Source organism: Vombatus ursinus, unplaced genomic scaffold (genome assembly GCF_900497805.2).
Source record: "Vombatus ursinus unplaced genomic scaffold, bare-nosed wombat genome assembly UNPS02007284.1, whole genome shotgun sequence".
NCBI lineage: Eukaryota > Metazoa > Chordata > Mammalia > Diprotodontia > Vombatidae > Vombatus > Vombatus ursinus.
This window is the reverse complement of record NW_020947062.1, coordinates 6,493,587-6,509,076: the sequence shown is the minus strand read 5'-3', so window position 1 is coordinate 6,509,076 and position 15,490 is coordinate 6,493,587. Positions and strand designations below refer to the sequence as shown.

The window sequence follows — 15,490 nt, the reverse complement described above, 5'->3', positions numbered from 1 at the left end:
ATCAGAATTTCTTCTTTTTCTTTTATGGGGTGTTGATATAATACAAGATTATACATATATTTTGTACATTTCTGAGTTTCTAAATGTTTTCTGTGTCATCTGCTGACCTTCTCTCGTTGTCTGTGGCTTCTGCAAAACTCTCAAACTATTCCTATTTAATTTCTTATGTCGATCCATGATGTAGCAAAACTACATTGGGAAAAGTTGCAATGTGGAAGGGATAACTGTACTCAGGGTAAGTCCCAGAAACCACAACCTCACTTATAAAGTGAGGGTGGTGGTGGGGCTCTGGGACTCCATTGCTACTCCGGGACCAAGCAGGCAAGGAACAGAATTCAGTCTACCACATGCCAGCTTCCTATCAACTCATCATGCCCACTGTCTAGATACTAAACTCTGTGGTACCGAGGCTGCTGTAAGATGGCAGGTATTGTCAGGGCCCTCTCAATTTGGCATCTGAGGGCAAAGTTCCAGGCACTCCATCCTATTTACGGTTCTGCCCCTAGGAAACCTTCCATGGTTACCTTTATTCCCAGCCAACGTCCCCTTCTTCTGACCTAGAATGTTGGATGTGGAGACAGGAGTTTTTGTTGTTCAGTCATTTTAATCATGCTGGACTCTTTGTGACCCCATTTGGGGTTTTCCTGGCAAAGATACTGGAGTGATTTGCCGTTTCCTTCTCCAGCTCATTTTCCAGATGAAGAAACTGAGGCAAACAGTATTAAGTGACTTGCCTAAGATCACATAGCCAGTAAGCGTCTGAGGCCAGATTTGAACTCAGAAAGATGAGTCTTCTTGATTCCAGGTCCAGCACTCTATCTACTGCCCCACCTAGCTACCTCCTGTCCTAGAGACAGGAGATCTGGGTTCAAATCCCAGCTCTACCCCTAATTAGTTTGGCTGACTATGGGCAAGCCACTTCCTGTTTCTGAGCTTTAGTCTTCTGCAAGGTGGGGATGATAATAACACACTAAGGCAGAGGTTCTTAACCATTTTGGGGATCATAGATTTCTTGTGCTGTCAGATGAAGTCTCTGGACCCTTTCTCAGAATAATGTTTTTAAATGCACAAAATACATAGGATTACAATGAAACCAATTATGTTGAAATAAAGATGCACTCCCCCCTCCCCATCTAAGTTCAGGGATCCATGGAAATCTATCTACCTATGGACTCTTTAGGGATCCCTGGACCCTAGCTTAAGAATTCTTGTACTAAGTAGATGTGTGATCATGTGAAACCATTTTACCTAAGCCTCAATTTCCTCATTTGTAAAATGGCATCTACTTCACAGTGGTGGTTTAAGTATCATGAAATGATGTGATTTCTAACAATTAAGCTATAATTTGTAATATCAAGTTGTTGGGGGTTTTTTTTGAGATTTTGTGAGGATTTAGACTCAGAATTCCTGGGTTCAGATCCTGACTCTGCCTCTTATTGACTTTGGGTAAGTCCCTAGACTTTTCCAGCTCACAGTTTCCTAATAAACAATATGAGGGGGTGGGCCAGATGACCTCTATGGTCCTTTCCAACTCTAAATCTATGATCCAAAAATGATGGCAGGATTATCATGAGGAAATGTGCTTTGTTGACCTTAAAGTATACTAGAAACATGAAGGATTTTTTTTTCCTTTTCTTTCTAGAGAGGTATGGTGTGGTGGAAATAAGTCTGGATTGGGAATCAGATACCCAAGTTTCAGTCCTGACTCTGATAATTCTTAGCTGCGCAACCTGGGTTTATTTCCTGTAAGATGAGGGGACTGGTCTTGCCTCGAGAGGATGGCAAAGTTCCTCTCTAACTCTAAGATCTTATGTTCTTCTTGTCTCTGGACCTCAGTTTTCTTATCTGTAAAACGGAATGGGCACCCCCTTGCCTACATCACAAAGGCCTCGTGAGGATGAGATGAAATAACAGATTCGAAAATGCTCAGTCATATGGAAGGGGCCAGTACAAATGGGATACGTTGCCATTATATTAGCTGATGTTTTTATGGTTGATGAGACAAAGCCAAGACGCCAAAAGCCAGAGCTCTGGGTGGACAGGAAACAGTTTATTACCCATATGAACACAGATACTGTGGCGCACTGAAGTACCGTTTGGATATTGTGATACCCTGGAATCCACCCACTCCTCCTGCGCCCCAAGCGCTTCTGCCTTTGTGTTTCCAGGTGGGGACCCGCTCATGACAAATGTCCCCTTACTGTTGGCAGATGCTCCTCAGCTGCTGATGGCTGGGCGCAGGGCCCTTCTGTCACCTAGGAAGCAAATGGCTCCTGCTGTCCTCTCTACCACTAAAAAGAAATGTCCTACACGTAGATAAGCAAATACAAAATACAAAAAAAGGCAACGAACAACCGAATGGGCAGTGTCAGGTGGGCTTGAGAAAATCCAGGAATTTCAAATCCTTTTTTTTTTTAAATTTTTTTTCCTTTAGGTTAAGACTTTTTAAATGAAGTGAATCTCAGACAGCAAAGCTTCACTGTGTGCTGAGTCTGCTAATAAAAAGAGATTCTGGACCAAGGAGTAGCGGGTGGGATGGGGGTCAGGGGGTGGGGTGGGAAGTGCCCTTAGAGTGCCTTGGTGCCCTGTGAGAAGATTCAGTCTTCCTAGAGTCCTGGGCCAGGCTGGAAACCCCGGGACCAGTTTGAGGCTGGCCCATCACTATGTTGTGCTGATCCGGCTCAGCTCCTGCCGGATTGCTGTAGAGACAAAGGAAGAAATCGTTTCAGAAGTCAGCAGAGGCACCCCCAGGAGTCTCAGTGATGGTGTTATGGGAGAGGACGCTGGACTTGGAATCCAGATCTGCTCAGTGGCTTTGGACAAACCATATCACCCAAGTCTCAGTCTCCTCATATGTAAAATGGGGATGAGAACAGTTGCACTACTTACCTCATTGGGCCCTTTAAAGGAAAACTACTTAGCAAACTTTAAGGTGCTATAGAGATGTGAGCTATTCTAGATCTAGAAGGCACTTCAGAATTATAAGCTCTAAGGTCAAGGCTGGAAGGAGCTTTAGAGATCATCTAGTCCAATCTTTTTGTTTTATAGTTGAGAAAGCTGACCACATGGCTATTGGATGTCAGGTCTAGTAGGCCCTATGTAGAAGCTAGCTATTAATTATTCTTGGAGAGAACCCAGAAGGACCTTTGTTTGTTACTCCCTGAACTCTAAGAGCCGCCATAGGACCAGAGAACTAAGTATCAGGCTGATCAAACACACCATCAGCTTCGTCTCTGGGCTTAGAACTAGCCTCTTGTCTATTGTTAATGCAGCTGGTGCCAGGGGAGCCAGGTGGAGCCAGGACAGAAAAGGGAAGGAATACTGGGTATGTGGTGCGGAGAGTTAATAGTTTACTTTTGCTGATTCTTTCCTCTCTGGATTCTGTATCTCTCCCCCTCCCCTTTTTCACTTATTAACTCTCTGAATCCGAGTCTGATAGCCGGGCAAAGCAAGTGAACATTACTTGCCTTGTCTTCCTCTCGCTTTGCCCAGGAACTGAATGAGCTCCAGGGATCGATCTTGGGAATTGCAGAAGAAAAGAGAAAGGAAACTCCAAACCACTCATTCCCTTTCTTTTAGCTTAATCTCTTCATAGTTCTGCATAAGCCATAGTTGCAATAGCAATGATAATGGTGGTAACGGTCCCAAATACCTTAAGCCAGGGGTGGGGGACCTGCCACTTCGAGGCCACATGTGGCCCTCAAGGTCCTCAAGTGCGACCTGAAGGGCCACATGTGGCCTCAAAACCACAGGTTCCCCACCTCCAGCTTAAGGTATTTAGGACCATTACCCTTGCCTCAAGCCAACCCTCTCCTTATTTCTCCAAAACAAAAACAAAAACAAAACAAAACAAAAAAAACAACCCCAAACCAAAATAACAACAACAACAAAACCCAACCTCTATTGTCCCACCACTTCATTAGGGAGGCTGGACAGAAATGATTATCCCCATTTTCAGAGGAGGAAATTTGAGGCTGAGAAGTGACATGACTTGTTCAAAGTCACACAGCTAGTAAGGGGGAGAGCCAGGACCACAGCCAACTTCTCCTGACTCCCACCTCATCATCCTCTCCTCTAGAGATGCAGCTCCCTGCAAGCTGCTTCTCCAGCTATGTGGGAAAACAGGTACCGGAGTGGAGACAGATGGGACTTTTTAAAAATTCTGTTCATTTAAATGTAGACTGGCTTTTCTCTGTTGGGGTGAAGGACTTGGCTAGATAATTCCAGCCGGCTACCATCCTGGCTCTATCTTAGTCTTGGCAGCCTTGATCATTTTTTTTTGTTTTTTTGTTCTACAGGAGGGCAGAGGTAGCACAGATAAAATTACATAGTATATTCTAATCAATCAATACACATTCATTAATTGTCTACTGTCTATCCCAAACTGATTTCTATAGGATGTGGTTTATAATGAATTGTGCTGATCTTTTTATTTTTTTTCTTACTTTTTTTTTTCTCCCACCACACTTGCCTTCTGAAGTATGCTTTATCGAGGCTGATAAAAGGAAGTCAATATAGCGAAAGACCAGGACTGATTGGAGAGGTGTTGGGATACCCGGGATCTTTCTAGTTACTGATTTATTATGTAACCTTGGGACAATTACTTCCTCATTATGGGTCTCAGTTTTCTCATTCACAAAATGAGTGGGTCAGACTAGATGATTCCTATTGTTACTTCAAACTCTGACATTCTGTCATTTGTTCAACTTAAATGCCACCTCTTCCAAAAAGCTTTTCCTGATGTCCACTGGCTATAGTAGAGCACTGGCTTTGCAGATGAAAGACTTGGTTTGGAATCTGGGCTCTGACACTTCCTAGACCAATCTCTTTCTCCCTCTGGGCCTCAGTTTCCTCATTTGTAAAATGAGGGGTTGAATTAGAAGATGCCTCTAAGGACTCTTCTTGCTCTGATCCCTGTGTTTTCTTTCCTCTGAGCCCCTTTTGCACTTAAAATCACTATCCCTCATTTGGCTCTTATTGATCTCAACCGGGTGTTCTTATTCTTTGATATGTCCACCCCCTCAGTCAGACTGTCAGCTCTTAGGGTAGGGGCCTTCTACCTGCTTCTTGGGTGTGGTGCAGGGCTGGGCTCATAACAGATTCAATAAATATATATTGATTGAACCTTTTGTTTTCCCGCTAATTCTCTTGACCTGTTTATTCAGAATTCTAAGCAGAGTTTGAGATAATTCCAGAATGGGGCTTCTACTCTCCTCCTTCATTAAACATAGCCTCTTCATTTCTTAGTTTCAACTATAAAATGAAGGCACTGGAGTAGATAGATGGTTTCTAAGATCTTTTCCAGGTCTGACAGTCTATATTCTATGATTTTAACATCCCTCCCACCTCTAAGACCTTATAAGGTCTTATCTGTGTTCTCTGATCCATGTCTGACCTTCCTGTGGTTCTTGATTCTAATGTTCCTTCCATCTATGATAGTTTCTGCTCTAAAATTCCTTTCAGCTTTATGATTCTGAAGTCTCTTTCATTTCTTTTTGGAATATATATTTGGATTCTATCTATCTGCACACATATATAACATATATTACCATATGGTACATATTATATATAACTATATAGCATATTTACATTTATTAATATCTTTTGTTTTTATATTGACCACATTTCCTCTCTGCAAGCCTTCCTTTTCCCATTCCCAGAGAGCCATTCCTTTCATTTTTAACATTCTGTGTTTTAAGTTTCAGAATCCTTCCTACTCAGGTCTATAGTTCTTCCCACTCATGGGCCAAACCCTGCCATATAGTTTTGTAGGAAACAGATCAAACCTATTCACCTGAGGCCCAATTTCTATTCAGTAGGACCTGCCTGGGGTCCTTACCATCAATGATTTCCTCTTTGACTTTGTGTAGTTCTCTGACCACTTCTTCCAGTATTTCCTGCGTAAGATGGGAAAAAACAAAAACAAAAAAACAACCCAGAGTTAATTTGTGGCCATTCATCCTTTTGGCCTACTCTCCTTCCCCAGAAGAACAAGTTGGGCTTGGCACTGGGGATAGTGTGGGGTTTGTTTCCTTCATCTGAAGATGTGAGGCACAGGACTGAAGAATCTAGGGGTATCCCCATAGGGTGTGAAGGACCCAGGGTAGCTTAAGGAGGTAAGAGGTCCAGAGCATCCATAAAGGGATTGTTAGTACCCCAAGACTATCTTCAGGGGTTATGAAGGACCTGAACACTTCCTAGGGGTTGTGAGGTGCTTAGGGTTGTCCTTGCCCTTCCCTTTTTAATCCATCTCTCCCCCCTCCATTCTCCACCCTCAAAAAAAAAAATTAAAGTCAACACTGATGGCAGCTTCAAAAAAGAAAAGAAAGTCACTAAATGAATGTTGAAGAAGAAGGGCAGTTCCCTGCATAGAGAGGATTTCTTGATTTGGTGTGACAAGTTGATTGTACAACATTTAGTCCCCATGGGAAGAGACTCCTCTTTCTTCTCCTTTGTCTACCTCTTGAGTAGTGAGTGACTCAGCCCTGGTTTACCAGCAGCAGGAGGTGGGTGGAGCAGGGTGAATCCCAGTTCCTGAATTATTCATTCTTATTCTCTCTCTCTCTCTCTCTCTCTCTCTCTCTTTCCTTTTCCTCTTCTTCTTCTTTCCCCTCCCTTTTAGGGGGGTGAGTGGAAAGGACACTTACCTGTTTCATCCGATCAAAATCTAAGGCATCTAGAGCACCTTCATTGCCACTACCAGCAGGCTTCATCCTAGGAAGGGGAGGGGAGAGAGGAGGTAGAACAGGGGCAGGAGATGGGACCTCCTTCACAGGACCTCTTAATGACCCATGGGTAGCCAATGTCCAGGACCTACACACCCTCCTTTCTGTCCAACCTTAGTATTTCCAAGTACCAGTGAAAACAGGCTGCTCTTGTCCTGCCTTCTCAGGGCTCCAGGCTCTGGTTCACACCAGGCTTTCTCATGGTCACATAGCTAGTTAATGGCAGAGCAGAGATGTGAGCCAAGGTATAGCATACTATATAGTATAGTGGAAATAGTGATGGAACCATAGCCAAGGGAGTTGAGTTTGACTAGCTTTGCCACTTGGGTCAGCATGGGCAGAGAGGTCATATTATCTCTCCGAGTCTCAGTTTCCTCATCTGTAAATGGGATACCATTATTTATATTACCTACCTCACAGGGTTGCTGTGAGAAAAACAATCTGAATGTGATTAGTATAGTAACATTATATAATATATAATTTATTATATTATATAGTATATAGTATATAATAACATAATTTATTACTATGTAATATACTAACATTACTATTAGTTCTAATAGTAATGAATATTACTGTTAGTACTAATAGTAGTAATATCAATCACTAATGGTACTTAATAAATATGAATAGCAATGATATAGTTAATAGCTAATAGTAATTAAAATTTAGTATCAGTAAGTTAGTACCAATAATATGAATAATTAATAAAATTAGTAAATGATATAGTATAATAAATTAATATAACATTGCTAATAGTAATTAACCATTCATATTAATTACTATTATCAAAAACCTAGAATTTGACTCTGAATTAGTCAGTATCTGGCTTTCAGCCCCATTTCCCAGGTATGACAAAAGGGATTTCCTTGCTTTCACAAACCTGAGGTTTTTTGCTTTTTCTCTTCCTCTTTTCTCTGCTTCTGGTACTCACCTACAAGGCCTGGCTCCCTTGAGGGCTCTGTGGTCACTGAAGTCTAGGAACAATACTCCCATCGAGGCTGCCCAGAACAGTGGGCTCATAATCCTTTCTTCCTAAATCCCAGGGCTATCGGATCTTTTCTAGTGCTGGTATTGGGGTTAAGATGAGGACCTGGATAAGGGGCTGGGTGGCTGATAAGAGAGTCTCGGCTATGGTTTCACGTTGTTTATGTTTTGGAGGCAGGCTTTGGCTGACACTCTATGGGACTGTGTGAGAGATGGAGCTGTGTGACAGCAGGGTTTACCCAAATTACCTTGGCAACAGGTATGGTGGGCAGAGGAGTTTACTGATTTTTTTTTCCGTAAGGTAACTTACTTTTCTCTATTTTTTTGGCTAAGCAATGGGGTTAAGTGACTTGCCCAGGGTCACACAGCTAGTAAGTGTCAAGTGTCTGAGGCCAGATTTGAACTCAGGTCCTCCTGACTTGAAGGAGTCACTGCACCACCTAGTTGCCCCTAAGGTAACTTATTTTCAAAAAGGAAAGAAGGTGTATTCTTCCAGCTGTATGCCAGTCAGCTTGACTTTGCTTTCTGGCAATTAAAAAATTAATTGTTAATAGGATAGTTAATGAACATCTAGGAAAAAAAACCCAATAATCACAAGGAGGCCACATAATGTCACCAAAGTCATTTCAGACCAAGTTGACTTCTTTTTTGTTAGGGGTTTGAGACTGAGATAAGGGGAATTATGTAGAAAACAGTTTGCCTAGATTTTAGCTAAGTATTTGACAAAATTTCTCATGTTAGTCTTGTAGATAAGGTAGAGAGATAATCTTAGTAGAGTTAGGTGGACTTGAAACTGCTGAAATGCTTGGACTTAAATAATGAATGGTTCAAAGTCAATTTAGAAGTAGGTCCCCAGCGGAATGATTGAGGAACCTGGGTTTGATTCTGTACTGTTTTAACATTTTTATCAATGACTTGCATGGAGGCGTTAGATCATAATAATAATGATAATAGTAGCTAACATAAACATATAATGTTTTAAGATTTTAAGGCTTTTATGTATATTACCCCAATGTGATGGAAAGCTTATCAGATCTGCAAATAATGCAAAACCAGAAAGAATATCTAACACTTTGAATGAAGAGTCAGGATCCAAAGATAATAAGCAGCCAAATTTGCTATAATGAAATTATAGGGATAAAAAATGGGGATAAATGTTCTCAATTTAACTTCTGAATTACAAGATTTACAAAGTTGTGTGGGATCAGATAGAAGTTTGTAGGAAAAGCATCTGGGGGTTTTAGTGAACAATAAGTTCAATATGTATATGCAATATCACATGGCAGCCGAAAAACAACAACAATAATAATAATAATAATTTAAAAAAAACCCACCATCTTATGCCACATTGAGAGAAGTATAGACTCCAGAGTGAGGGAAGTTCTGTCCTGGTTAGACCACATGTGCAGTATCGTGTTTAGTTGTGGGAACTTCATTTTATTTTATTTTATTTTTTAAATGAGTCAATTGGGGTTAAGTGACTTGCCCAGGGTCACACAGCTAGTAAATGTCAAGTGTCTGAGGCTGGATTTGAACTCAGGTCCTCCTGACTCCAGGGCCAATGCTCTATCCACTGCATCACCTAGCTGCCCCTGGGCGGAGAGCTTCCAGAGGAGAGGACTCAGTATGGTGAAGGGCCATATGAGGTTATATTGAAGGAACCAGGAGTGTAAGGTCGGAAAAGAGAAGATTAGGGGTGGGGACTGGGGGTAGAAAAAGATAACTCTCTAGTAAAAGAGTGATTTGGCAGACTTGCTCTGCTTAATTCCAAAGGTCAGAAATAAGAACAATGGATAGGAGTTACCAAAAGGCAGATTTAGACTCAATGTGCTGAAAAAAGTCCTAACCATTAGAGATGACCCAAAGTGGACTGGGAGGTAAGGAGTTCTTCCAAACTAGAGGTCTTATAGCAAAGGCTGGAGGGTCATTTGTTGACTGTATTGTAGAAGAAATCTCGGTTAATGGAGAGAATCTTGTGGGTTGGATTAGATTAGTATCCTTTTAGGTTTGAGTTTCTAGAATTCTGTAATTTCTGAAGATCTTAAGAATACAGATCTACAATGGACATAATGCTCACTAGTTTCTTTTATTCTTCTCTCGCTGTCTCTACCAAAGTTGCAAGCTCATAAAGGACAGGAATCACACCTTTTTTTTTTTTTAACACCTCTGATGGCTTAACTTGTGTGTTCTTGGGTCAATCCTTTCTCCATATTGGGCCTCAGTTTTGGGGACTGTAAAATGAGAGGTTTGAACTTTATTGTTGTTCAGTCATTTTCAGTCATGTCTGACTCTTAATGACCCTATTTAGAGTTTTCTTGGCAAAGATACTGGAATGATTTGCCATTTCCTTCTCCAGCTCATTTTACAGATGAGCAAACTGAGGCAAACAGGGTTAAGTGACTTGACTAGGGTCACACAGCTGGTAAGTATCTGAGGTCAGATTTGAACTCAGGAAGATGAGTCTTCCAGACTTCTGGCCTGACACTCCATCCACTGCACCACCGAGCTGCCCCAGAGGTTTGAACTAGCCAGTCTCTGAGGTGGGGTTCTTAACTATTTTTGTATAGCATATATTGGCAGTCCGTTGAAGCTTGTAGACTCCTTTTTACATTAAAAAAAGTAATTGAAGAAAATGCTAAATTTCAGCTAGAAGTTAGTGAAAAAAAAATTCAATTCCCACCCTCCCCCCTCCAAGTTCTCCTGCCCAGGTTAAGAACTCCTGTTCTAAGGCTTCCTCTTCTCCTTCTTCTTCTTCTTCTTCTTCTTTTTTTTTTTTTTGGCAATTGGGGTAAGTGACTTCCCCAGGGTCACACAGCTAGTAAGTATCTGAGGCAGATTTGAACTCAGGTCCTCCTGACTCCAGGGCTGGTGCTCTATCCACTGTGCCACCTCGCTGCCCCTGAGGGCTCTTCTTTTTTCCAAGAGTCTTATATATCTATTCCCTGATTCTTCGTATCTCGAAAGACAACAGGAACTATTTTAGACACAGGATCACAGATCTGGAACTGAAAGGGACCTCAAAGGCCATCTAGCACCCTTCTCTCCTTACTTTACAGATGAGGAAACAGGTTCGTGGAGGCTAGTTGCCTCATCCACGGTCACCCAGAGGAGGAATTTGAATGTAAGTCTAAAGCTAGGGGAGATGTACCCTGGAATCTTATTCCCAATGGCTTGAGGGTACTAGCTTCATCCTAAATCTAGAACTGGAAGAGAGACCTCTGACCCTCCAGCCCAACCTCTTCATTTTACCATCAAGGACCCAATAGGAGAAGTGTTCAAGGTCCTGTAGGAACCAAATGTGAAACTGTAGGGGCAGCCACAGCAGGTTTTATATACAAGTGCATGCAGAAACAGAATCACCTTCTTAGGTAATTTCTCAGGTAAACGTTATAAATGTTCCTATAAAAGCAAAGTTTTTTCCCCCCTCCACCCTTTCCCATCCACCTTGTCTGCTTCCATCTGAACAAGGTAAATTGAACCCAAGACAAAAATGAGGCAGAGAGGGAAGTGAGGACCAGAAGACTACCTGGAAAGCACTGAGTGAGAGATCTCCCAACACCAAATTCTTTCTCTGTAACTTACCTCCTGAAGACTGACTTAGGTACCGTCTAGGTGACCAGAGCCCTTATAGAATTCACTTTGGTGTTTCCTTCCCTAGAGGCATGGAGTAAGATCACTGAACTAAGGAGGCAGGAAACCTGGTGTTGGGTGTAATCTCTGCCACCAACTTGCTCTGTGACCTTCAGTAAGTCACCTCCCCTCTCTGAACCCTACTTTAAGTATGAGGGGGCTGGACTAAATGATTTCTAAGGTCTCTTCTGACTCTAATGTTTCATGAAAACCCAGAATATACCCATTCTTGCCCACCAGAAAGGCCTTAGATAGAATAAAGAGAGAGAGAAGAACCCTCCCCAGAGCAAGCTGTTAGAGGACACAGACACGGAGAGATTTGGGAATGGAAAGGGAGAGGTGTTAGTTAGGTAGCAGCAGACAAGAAGAACTCCACCTCTCAGAGGATAGGTGGGGTGGGTGGTAGAACACATGGAATGGGCTATTCGGTACCTAGTGTGTGGCTGTGACTGAATGGGACTCTTAGCTTCGGGGCTCTTCGCCGATGACGGGGTTCTAAGCAAGGGAATGAGACAAACAGGAGGATTGGAGCAGGGCTTGCTGAACCCTCTTGCTCACCCCCACCCTAGACCGGCCCCAAACTGGCCCTCCCTTGCTTGAGGAAGGGCCCATGGCTCACCTGGAGAGTAATGAGGCTACAGGTTTCTCCACGGAATTGCTCCTCTCCCAGGGCTTCTTCCCAGGATCTGTAGGGTAGGATCAAAGAGTGTGTCCTTTCCTAGCCTCCATCCTTCCATACCTAAGCCCACCACTTGGCAATGACTCCCTCAGAAGTGCCAGTCAGAATCTGAGAATCACAGGACTACAAATGTATGGTCATCAGTTTCAACTCCTGCCCAAATAATGAAGTTAGTCTACAATATCCTTGCAAGTGTTAATCTAGCTTCTACTTAAATACCTCAGTGACTGGGAACTTACTACTTCTAGAGTTCCACCACTGGACAGTACCATTTGTTAGAACATTTTAAAATATATTGAACCTCCTTTTAGCTTCCATCCACTTGTCCATTAAACAGTATACTTCCCTGACCTTGGCCCTCATTTTTCAAAATAATTCCAAATTGCATAAAATACTGGCAGTCAATCTACCAAGTCACATTGAAGACTTAAATAAATTATAAAACAGAAGTAAGGGAGGACTTGAAGAACTGGAGGGATATTCACGATTATGCTGCTTTTCTTCATATGAATATATGACTTAAACATAAAATGTCGTATCATAAAAAAGCAAAATGGATGCCCATATCCTTGATTAATTATTAATAATTAAATGTGGCTAGGAGAAGCAGGAAGAATAGAGGAGATTACAAAAGATAAGACGAATAATTTCCATTGATATTGTAAAGCATTTGCACGAATAAAATCGATGCAGCTAGGAGTAAAAGGGGAGCCCAACTGTGCATAAGAGCTGGGTTCTCATTGGCCAGTCCTCCATTGTATAGGACAAAAAGGGGAAATGTGAATTGGATGAAAAAGTTTTCACATTATTTATCTCCAATAAAAATCTGATGTTCCAACTGTAGATAGGAAATTAACACAAGTATATAAGATCAAGAACCATATCCCAGTGGATGAGAAGTCAAAGTCTGTGAACATGGAGTTCTCAAAAGAAGAATCACAAATAAACATATGAAAGATTTTTCCAAATCATAATAATAAAAGAAGTTCAAATAAAAATAACTCAGAGTTTACTTCATACCCAGAGAATTAGTAAAAATGACAAGAATAGAAATAATCAATGTGATAGGGGCTTTGAGGAGTCTAGCACACTAATATCTTGTTAGTGGAACTATAAATTGGTCCAACCACTGAAGAACAATTTAGAATGATGTGATAAAAGTAACAAAAGTGTCCATACTCTTCAACCCAGAGACCTCTCTACTAGGCAAATAACCAAGGAAGTAAAACATAGAAAAGTCCCATATATGACACTTTTTGTTGTAGAAAAGAACTGGAAACAAAGCAGGAACTCATTGATTGTGGAATGGTTGAACTAAACGTGGTGCATGAATGTCCAAAATATTATTGCAGTATAATAAATGGTGAATATAAAGAATTCAGAGAAACATACAAAAACTTATATGAACTAATTCAGGGTAAGTAAGCAGGACTAGTGAAACAAACTTTATTTGCTGTGCTCTTGTTCACATGTTTCCATTCATATTATGTAGAGAAGCTATGGGAATCAACCTTAAGGGAAGGCCTCCCAGAGCTCTCCTTTGAATTGTGAATGTACTACTCTCACCCCAGCTGTTCATCTGTCATAAGGCAGCTAGGTAGTGCAATGGATGGAGCACTGGACCTTTTTGTTTTTGTTTTTTTTGGAAATAGTATTTTTTTTCAATTACATGTAAAGATAGTTATCAACATTCATTTTTTATAAGATTTTGAGTTCCAAATTTTTCTCCCTCCAAAGATTATAAGAATGTAAATAGAAAGAACAAATAAAGGAAGGGAAAAAATTAAGTGCCTACTATGTGCCAGGCATTATGTGAAGCATTTTACAATTATTATCTCATTTGGTCCCCCCAAAAACCCTAGGAGGTAAGTGTTAGTATCAACTCCATTTTACAGATGAGGAAACTGAGGCAGATAGTGGTTAAGTGATTTGCCCAGGATCACACAGCAGTATCTGCGACTGGATTTGAACTCAGGCCCACTGAGCCACCTAGCCAAAACAAAACTGAATTAAAAACTAATTATAATGACTTAGCTTAGCTCCAAAGAAAAGAAGTGGTGCTCTTCTCTTCTTTTAATGGCAAATAAGGGACTCCAGATGTGAAGATGTTGCCTTTGTTTTCAGACACAGTCGATGTGTTGATTGATTGCTCAACTTAAAAAAACAACACATACCACTTTGTTCCAAGTCAAGTTTTGCTGATATATTTGAAAAGAAATGTGATGTTAAAACAAAGGGCATCGATGAAACTTAAATTAAAATCAAATTAAATAAGCATGGCAGAAAGGATAGAGCTTTGGAGTCAGAAGATGGGTTTAAATCCTGGCTGTGCCTCTTCTGTGCTGTGTGACCTTGGACAAGTCATTTATTCCCTTAGGCTGTTAGTTTTCTTATCTGTCAAATGATAGGGTTGAACCAGGTGAACTCCAAGGAATCTTCTAGATCCACTATTGTGTGACCATTTGATTTTGTGAGTTGGTGAGCAGAACTAGTAAAACAATAGATACAAATATTGCAACTGTTTTTGAGCTCCTTCCTACTTTAAGGCATTCTCTGTTCAGTGAATCAAAAGTCCTTCCCACCTCCAACATTCTATATTCTGGGGTCCTTTGCATTTTTAACAGCTAATGAAAACTAAGATTATGTTTCAACTGAGGGCCTTTTATAAGGCAGACCTTTCCTTTTTGGTGTTTTTAAAGAACATACCTTGAGGTAGGGGGCCAACAGTTTCTAGATGGATCCTCTCATGAAGGTCTCCATCAAAAGAAGTGCAGGTTTGGTCTGGGAAGAGGGTTTCTATGGTCAACTCAGTTTGTGCTTACCTGAGGCATTTGGTGGCTGTCCAGCCCCTCGGGTCCCTGGGGAAGGCGAGGTGCTAGATTCTTCCTGAAAACAAAATGTAGAACATCCTGTCAGTGCCTGGAGACAGTCAGCCTTAGTTACTCATACAAATGAGTCCCAGAGGCCTGGGCCAATTGGATACAGTGACAAGGACAATAATGTCACCAAGTTCTCTGACCTCCTTAAATAATGATACTTCTATACCTTCAGGACTGTTTGGTTCCAAGAGGAAATGTGGAATGATAGATCGAGAGAGCTGGCGCCAGAGCCAGGAAAAACTTGGCTATGTCAAATCTTTCCTTTGACGCATACTGACTTAGTGAACCTGGACAAGTCCCAACCATTCCACGCTCATTGCTGTAATTTTGGTGCTTTCAAAACTGTGAGTTTCAGAGAAGGTGCTGACCGGCATTGGCAAAGGGAATTTCCTCTCTCAATCATATCCAAGGCCCAGCCTGTAGATTGCAGGGATGAATCTCATTCAAGCTACAGCCTACCGTATAGCCTCCACTGCTCTACGCATCCCACAGCTGGTTTCAGTAGTTGAAGTGTTGCCTCAAATATTGAGTCCAAGGCCCATTTCCTGGCTTTGAGATCCAACATTTTTTGGTGCATTTGAGCTGAACAG

At 41.5% G+C, this 15,490-nt stretch overlaps 1 protein-coding gene across 4 annotated transcripts in view; it reads right to left on the bottom strand.

The window, feature by feature from the left end:
- Positions 1–2,029: 2,029 nt before the first annotated feature.
- The window catches only part of EVL (Enah/Vasp-like), a 119,307-nt gene continuing 105,846 nt past the window's right edge, over positions 2,030–15,490 (bottom strand). The window contains exons 9-14 of one of the 4 annotated variants that reach the window (XM_027849063.1): positions 14,844–14,907; positions 11,962–12,028; positions 11,775–11,837; positions 6,648–6,714; positions 5,795–5,897; positions 2,030–2,699 (exon numbers count right to left, since the gene is read on the bottom strand). In XM_027849063.1, coding sequence (XP_027704864.1) covers positions 2,662–2,699; positions 5,795–5,897; positions 6,648–6,714; positions 11,775–11,837; positions 11,962–12,028; positions 14,844–14,907 — 402 coding nt within the window. In that variant the 3' untranslated portion in view covers positions 2,030–2,661. The remainder of the gene's footprint in view (positions 2,700–5,794; positions 5,898–6,647; positions 6,715–11,774; positions 11,838–11,961; positions 12,029–14,843; positions 14,908–15,490) is intronic. The other 3 variants (XM_027849064.1, XM_027849065.1, XM_027849066.1) reach the window with 3 other exon arrangements.